The sequence below is a fragment of the Xiphophorus maculatus genome, chromosome 8 (assembly GCF_002775205.1).
Source record: "Xiphophorus maculatus strain JP 163 A chromosome 8, X_maculatus-5.0-male, whole genome shotgun sequence".
Taxonomy (NCBI): domain Eukaryota; kingdom Metazoa; phylum Chordata; class Actinopteri; order Cyprinodontiformes; family Poeciliidae; genus Xiphophorus; species Xiphophorus maculatus.
Genome location: NC_036450.1, coordinates 6,698,961 through 6,707,164, shown reverse-complemented (window position 1 = coordinate 6,707,164; position 8,204 = coordinate 6,698,961). Strand labels below are relative to the sequence as shown.

The 8,204-nt window shown below is 40.1% G+C and overlaps 1 protein-coding gene across 2 annotated transcripts; it reads left to right on the top strand.

The window, feature by feature from the left end:
* The first annotated feature begins 411 nt into the window (after positions 1–411).
* On the top strand, positions 412–7,765 carry gtf3c4 (general transcription factor IIIC subunit 4). 2 transcript variants are annotated; one of them, XM_023337816.1, is made up of 5 exons: positions 412–727; positions 1,804–3,519; positions 4,804–4,934; positions 5,345–5,433; positions 7,586–7,765. In XM_023337816.1, exons 1-5 carry the CDS (start codon positions 413–415, stop codon positions 7,648–7,650), a joined length of 2,316 nt encoding a protein of 771 aa, XP_023193584.1. In that variant the 5' UTR covers position 412; the 3' UTR covers positions 7,651–7,765. The 2 variants fall into 2 exon arrangements, with proteins under 2 accessions (XP_023193584.1, XP_014324483.1); XM_014468997.2 differs by lacking the exon at positions 7,586–7,765 and having other exon boundaries at positions 5,345–6,074.
* Positions 7,766–8,204: the final 439 nt, after the last annotated feature.

Below are 8,204 nucleotides of genomic sequence, written 5' to 3'. Positions count from 1 at the left end.
AAATTACTATAATGTTGTTTCGATTGTCTGTCGGGGTATTGTGTTTATTTTCATTACTTATTACTTTATAAATAAAGCAATAGTTTAGTTTATTTAAATGATTAGATCATTTAAATGAATAAAACATTGAATTGAACTGAACCGCTGAATAACAGAGTACTGCTTGGCTGATTGAGAAGCTAAATGTAGCTAAAATCCTTACAATCCTCATTAAACTGCTGCTCCACCAGCAAGGAGACATTTTTAAATCACTTATCAAAATATACCAAAATATGCTTTTGCTACATAAATCTCTGTTGTTGCATACAAAATACTTATTTGGAGAAAAAAAAAAAGTGTTTATAAATATTTTACTAGTAGTTTCCGCTTACCCGCCCGTTTATGACGACGTCACTTCCGCTTCCTGGTAAAGATGGCGGCCGCCAGTCCGCCTGACTGTGCTACCCCGGAGTCTGGTAACGTTGCGATAAAGACGGAGCCTTTAGACGGGGACGATGCGCCGCCCACGCTGCGGGACGTGCCGGTTCGACGCGACCCGGTGGTGCCGCTGCTGTCCCCGGTGAGCGGGCCGCAGCCGCTCCGCTGGTCTCCGGATCACCGGCTGTCCGTGTGCACCTCCAGCTCCCTGTCCGTGCTGGAGCTGCTCTACGACATCCACAGCAGCAGACTGGACCTGAGCCTCAACCGAACCTCCATCCCTGTCCCGACCCAGACCCACAAGCTGCGGGTGAATAAAAAATATTCAGCTGTTTGAACCAGAAGCTGCAGTTCGATGAGAGAAATGACCAAAACAAAACAGCAAAAATAAAGATGTTGCTTTAGGACGTAAAAAAACAATATGTTCATATGTTTTCATACGTCCTTTGTGATTCTGGCTGCTTGATTTAATTTCAACATATTCTGTCACATTTCGCAGTGATACAGTTAGTTTCTGTTTAATGTAAACAAAATTAAATGAAAGAATAAATTTCCGCCCAAAACAAAACATTTTAGATTAATCTCAGAAATTTTCTAGATAGAAACAATCAAAGACATTACTGAGTTCAAAAAGTGAAAGATTTGCTACAAAATAACTGAAATATTTAGATTAATCTCAGAAGTTAATTTTCTTGAAAAAAACTAGAAAATTTCTGAGTTTGAAAAGTTTAAAATTTACTTTAAAAAAAGCCCAGAAATGTTGATATTCGTCCCAGAAATATTCTAAATATCAGCAGAAGAAATCTCTCATTTTCAAAAGTTTAATATTTGCTAGAATAAACGTAATATTTCAAACTAAATATGTAGCAAAAAGCTAAATAATTAGTTAGTAAAACAAATACTAACTAAATGCTGTATACTAACTAAAAACCATATTAGTTAGTATTTACTTAGAACTAAATACTAACTAAATAGTAGTATTCTGTGCTAACATGCTAAATATTTAGTTATTAAATTATATATTTAGCTTGGAAAGCAAATATTTAGCTTGAAAATGAATTGCATAGTTCAGTAAATAAATATTTAGTCAGCAACATATTTAATTTGGAAACTAAATGCGAACTTTGACTAAATGTTGTGCCTGGAACTCTCGTCTTTATAAATGTAGGTATAACATGGTGAAAATATGACTTTAAAAAATAAACACCCACATTTTTCTCTGCAACAACTAAATAAACCAAATTATTATTGTTCATTTTTTACAGTGTAACTTTCCAAACTGTTTAAGAGTAAAAGTAAAATTTTCTGATAAAGAAAATTTGGACATTAACTTCCTGTTACATCTAGCAGTATTTAACCATGGTCGTTTGGTTTTTTGATCGTAAGGTCGGACCGCCAGATGAGCTGTCGCGTGCTGTAAAGAAGTTCTCGTTGGATCCGGACCCGACTGTGCGGCAGGTCTTTCTGGCGGACACGGTGATCAACCCATCAGTCGGGGTTCACAGTGGGATGAAGTTCGCCAGCTGGTCTCCGCTGGGCTGCGACTCCTGTGGCCGCTGCCTCCTCGCCTGCCTAACGCTCGATAACCGACTCACCGTTCACAGCAGCCGCGGCCACCTGGAGTGGAAACTGCTGGCCGATCTTAGCGAGAATTACGGCGAGCGGCTAAAGGAGCGAGGCTACGCCAAGAAGGATAGCAACCCCCCACAGGCGGACCTGTTGGACCTCGCCGAGCTGCAGCGGCGGTTCCGCATGCAGACCCCTTTGAAGATGGAGTGGTCGAGCGTTTACACCATCAAAAAGGTCCAGGCGGACAACAGCTGCGTGGATGAAGAGATGGTTCTCCTCGCCGTCCTGATGGAAAATGGCGACCTCGTTTTGTGGAAGTTCGTGCTGCCGTTCGCGGACGGCGACGACGTTGTCTTCTACGACCTCATCGAGTCCGGCGTGAGCAGACCCAGCGACTTGGCGTGGTGGGAGTACGAGAACGGCAATCAGCGGATGGGAGGGCTAATCGTCGGCAGCGAGGTTGGACCCGTCAAGATTATGCCGGTCAGCCTGTTGAAAGTGAAGGGCTACTGCACGCTACGGCTCCCCGTCATCCTGTGGAAGGAGTGCGACGAGATCGCAGTGGAAAACATCCGGTGCTTCCCGGTGATCCACCCGATCCATAAAACCAGCTGCAGCCTCATCGTCGCCTCAAGGGGTTGCTACATCTTCTGGTGTTTGCTGATGGTTTCACCAGACGGACTCAACATTCACAATTCCCACATAACGGGACTCAACTCGCTGCCTGTCGTCTCCTTGGCGGTCAGTCAGCATGAAGTCGCGGTCTACTCCTGCTCCATGGACGGTTGGATCAAAAAACTGACGCCGACGTTCACGGAGAGCTCCGTTATCTTCAAAGTAGAGGACTTGGTTCAGCCAGAGACCCTTACGGGACGGCGGATACACGGGATTGCCGTTAGCCACAACGGCACATACCTTGCTCTGGTCAGCACCGCGGGGATCGTCGGTAGCTTCCACCCTATCCACAAGAACTTCCAGATCCACTTCCTGACGCTGAAAACTCCTGAAGCGGCTGCATCGCTCCTGCTCAAGTCCCCCGAGCAGAACCTGTTCAAAATGGCGGACTTGCTCGACCTGGTGAAGTGGCAGGTCCTGAAAACCAAACGCGTCCCGGCGTCGCTCCAGGAGGAGCTCGACCGCAAACTCCAGGAAGTGGACTCGCCGTACTTGTGGCGCATCAAGCTCTTTTTGGCGCGCGTTCTTCACCTGACCCTGCAGGTGCCGCGCACAGAGAACAAATGGAGACCCAGGCGGACGGCGGTCAAAGTGTTGGTACAAGATGAGGAAGAGGACGAGGAAGAGGCTGTTGAGAGGGTGGAAGGCGAGGCTGGTGGAGTTGAAGGGGAAGCAGAGGCCCGAAGGACCGAGATTCAGACTCTGATGGAAGCGGCTGAGACGCATCTGATGAGGGATCACATGAAGAAGGTTTTGGGCGTCGTGTATCTCAACACCTGGGTGCCTCAGAACATCTGCATCCCCACCTGCGGCCTGATGGACTACCTGTCCAGGGATCCCAACGACAAAGATTCAGAGGTACGCACTTGTTTTTAATGCTCATTTTTGCACTGATAGGAATATTTTCAGTGACTAACAAGTCGCTAAAAGGGTTTTCTTATGTAAATGTGAACTTTAAATAATTTTTTTATAATGTTATTCTGTCGTCAAAACGGAACTAGAGTGTTTCCTTGATTGAAAAAAAAAATCCTTTAATCTCCATGGCAACCATTTAGCAGTGCAAAACGTCTGGGTGGGCCTGGCCCCGCCTTCAAGGCGTAGCTCCTCCCCCAGTCAGCTCCTTCAGACTAGCCAGAAGCAATTAGCAAACACCTGGTGGAACGCTGAGCAACACTGGTAAAATTGTTGTTAAAGGGTTAATAGAGGAGCCATGTTGGGATGACTTCCTGAAGACGGACATTCAGAAGGAGCAGGAGTTTCTTAAAGAGACAGAGATTCAATTTAAAAGCATTAAATTACAAAGTAAAATTTATTTTAATTTATAAATGAAATGTGATAAAAATACCCATTTTATTATGGCTGTAGGTAACGTAGTTACTTGATTGTGCGATAAAATGTGTCTGGAAAATATGTGACACTGCCCCTTTAAATTCTTCATTGGCTTTCTGGTTCAGTGGTTTTCAAAGTGGGGAGCCAGCAGGGGGCGCTACAACAACCTCAGAAAACACCAGGGGAATAAAATTAATCCAATATAATTTTTAGGCAGAAAATATGAATACATTTTTATCTTAAAATCAATTTTTCAATCATCACTATAATCAGCTTATTATTGTATAAATAGAAACTTTTTTAATCTTTATTATTATTGGATGACAATGAACTAATTTCAACTTTATTGTTGCTACGAATTTATTCTCGTATTACAACTTTATTCTGGTCATTTTTTATTTCTCATATCATATTTTTGAGTTTATTATTGTACAACTTTATTCTCATAGTATTATGACTTTATTCTGGTAATGTTACGACTTTTTGTACAATTATGAATTCATTCTTGTATTATTTTGGGTTAAAAAACTCAACTTTATTTTCATAATATTATAACTTTATTGTCCTAGAACATTAACACACACTAATTAGAATTTTGTTAGCAAAAAATAAAAAACAAAATATCTTTTCTGTTCCATTTAAAAATAATAATCGTGGGAGTTTTACTTTTATTATGTTTTGTTGGTGAAATGTCTGAAATATATGAATTTATCTGGAGTGTTTTTGTTTTGTGTCAGTGCTATCAGAGCTTCAGGAACTTGTGAACCTGAGCTGCGGTTCTGATAAACTCTGCCGGGTTTTTGGCTCCTCCAGGTTCTGATCGGCCACATCCGGAAGAAGCTCAACAAGCAGACGTTCCCGGAGCACTGCAGCCTCTGTCAAGCCCCGCTGCCCTTCACCGACTGGAAACAAGCCGCCTGCGAAAACGGACACGTGTGGCTCAGGTCCGAACGACGGTCTTTAAAAAAATAACGGTTTCATTTCCCCTTCCTTCAGAGGGACGCGTGGGCGCTGCTGCTGCTCCTGCTCCTCCGGGAGCCTGACAGTTAGGACACAAACCGAATCTTAATGCCAAATTCTTCCTCTGACAGTTTATTTATCCTCGGAGAGCGGTAATCAAGCTGCCCACCTTTTGATATTTACTCAAGCGTCGCTCTCATCTCCTCATAAATATCATCCGTCAGCCATTCCTCCTGCTAGCACATGGCGCCTCTGCTGGGCACGCCATCCCATCTCCTCGCCCGTCACTCGCACATCCGCCAAACTTTCTTTTTTGTTTTCTTTCTCTCTCTCTGTGTGTGTGTGTGTGTGTGTCGCTGTCCCTTCCTCATGTATTTGTGGCGCTCTCCTCCAGGTGCGTGTTGTCATACCAGGCCTGCCAGACGCTGACGTTCAGACGCTGCCTCCTGCAGGATTGCATTGCCAGACTGCCAGAGCCTGAGGGTAAGCGCCACTTTCCATCCTCCTCCTCCTCCGTTTCGCAGGCTTGTCACCCTCAGCGACAGCCTTCGCCCCGCGCCGGCGCTCAGATCCACGCCTGGCATGTCGGGTTTCCACCCGCTTGAGGAGTTAATACCTAATAACCAGCGACCGCTTTAGAAATCAGCCTCATTTGCTCCGTTTCTGCGACCCTTTTTTCTTTAATTTAGTTCCTCCGCCACATTTTTTAAACATTTATTGTGTCGTTTATCATCTTTTGTGACAAATTTCTTATCTTTAGAAGATTCTGATTAATTGTTGTCAAGATTACTTCCAGTTAATAATGTTTAAAACTCCCCAAAACTGTCCATATTGTTACTTTTACTATTTTGCTCCACTGTTTGATCAATTCGAGTATCAATAAATAAGAAAATATGATTATTGTGTCCTAAAGAAGCATATTGCAAAATATTATTAATTTTTTAACAATAATTTAATATGATGAAATACAGAAAAGACGCATTAGAACACTTACTTCATATTTTAACAATATAAATCCCAAATATATAGTAAAATGTATGAATATGATGAGATTTTGATTGATTATTGTCATGATAAATTCCAAATAATATTTAAAATCCCCCCAAACTGTCCATATAGTGTTAGTTTTACTATTTGATCAATAAAAATGTATAAATAAATATAAAAATATGATTAAATGCAGTTACTGTGTGCATTTTAGTCTTTATGTGACTCATGTCCTAAAGAAAAATATTTCAAATTGTTTTTTAACAATAATTTATGCAGGCACTGCAATAAAACACTTATTACTTCTTATTTTAACATTATAAACACTAAATGTATCTTAATATGTGCAGTGGAAGCCATCTTGGCTACCAAAGAAGCTAACACCTACAGTTTTATTTGTCTTCGCACTCGGGGTTTCAGCCAATCAGCATCGAGGAAATAAACGCCGTTCTTGGATTGGCTGCTAGCTTATAGCGCGTCAGTTAGCATATTAGCTAGGTACGTTAGCTAAATAAAATAATTATTTGAAAACTTTTTGTTTTTACTCGGGTTCTCTTTGTTCGATATGAAAGTTTTAGTTTGAAAATCTGAAAACTGTCTTCAGTCAGAGGGCTCTTCTAATGCGCTGTAGCACAGACAGTTACAGGAGATCCTTCTATCACTATCTTCAATAACGCTTTGAAAAATTCTGAATTAAATTGAGCTACAGCATTTCATTTAGATTTGGGAACAATAAAGTATTTTTGAATTGAAATATTTCGGTAACTAAATATTTTTGATGGAAAAAATTGCAAGATGTTGATAACTTTAAGTTTTCTCTTCAGATCTTCATTTGCAGAAAGCCAATATTTTTATTTTTAAAATACTTGTTTTGTTTTTGGGAATAAATGAAACAACTCTGATCTTAATTCTACAGGATTCGATGTAATTTTCTTCTTTTCTAGACATTTAACTACACGTTTGCTCTTCCAGTAATCTATTTTTAATTATTTTTACCTCCATCCCTGAACAAACGGCTTCACTGCAATTTTCACTGACAGGAGGCAAATTAAAAAACATCTTTTATTGTGCCGCAAAGGGGAAATTTAAGTTTAACAGCACCATCAAATAATATATTGTACAAGGAAACAGGGCAGTTACTAGAAATAAGAATATCAGACTTGTGATTTAAAATCCACTTTAAATGGAGAATGTTTTTATCTTTTATCAACCAAGTTTTTGGCCAAATAAAGTAAGAATGAGCCACAACCTGTTCATGTTACATGTAAAGCATCAACCAGCCAAACTTTAGGGCATTGTTATGTGTTTTAGTTCATTGTCAAATGGGTAGAAATAACTAATTTAAACTGCGTTTGCAATTTTAATTGATAAATAACCAAAAATCAATTAGAAATTGGAGTTTCAACACCATTGGTTTAATAAATAATATAAATAATAATTTTGAGCTTTCCTGTGTTTTTTTTAAATGTGCATTTCATATCAGATTCCAATCATTTTATGCTTTAAACCTCTAAAGTTGTCAGATTTTATGTTTAAAATGCGTGAAATATTTATCTGTGACTTCAGTTAACAGTTTTATTTCTCCGTTTGGTGGACAAACTTCCTGTTTTACGGTTTCCTGTAATAATTTCTTGTGCTTTTGCTTCAGATCCGGAGTGGATAAAGAAACTCCTGAAGGCGCCCTGCCTGCTCTGTGACTCACCCATGATCTGAAACGAACCTTCACACCTCAAGTTTACTCAAAATTACTGCTTTAAAGTCTTTATTTTTGATACATATAATTTATTTTATTAGTTGATATAATAAAAAAAGACCTTTTATTATTTGTTGGTTTGGTTATTTCCTTGAGAATCTGCTGCTTTAAATGAATGTTTTACCTCCAACTTTGCAGCTCTTTTTATTATTTTCCTCCTTCAAATTAATTCCCCCTGCAGGCGCCGTGTTTGCAGTAGGAAAGTTTAAAATGCAGTTATATGTGGAAGTCTTTATTATATCAGTTGGACTTCAGGGGCGCCATAAATAAGCTCCCTCATTTTCCTCGTGTTGACTGTGTTTCTAAACCTTTGGTGTAGTTTTTATTGCGAGTTAGTGGAACTTGCTCTCCAAGTCCTATTTTAGTATTTCTTTTTTCTTTTTGTTTGAGCGTAACAAATAATACGGTGTGAATAATATATACTCTATAAAAAAAAGAAGAAGCTTGGCATACCTTCTTTAATTGGCACTGTAAAACAATTTTGCGGCTTTGGGTGGAGGAGGAGGAGAAGTGT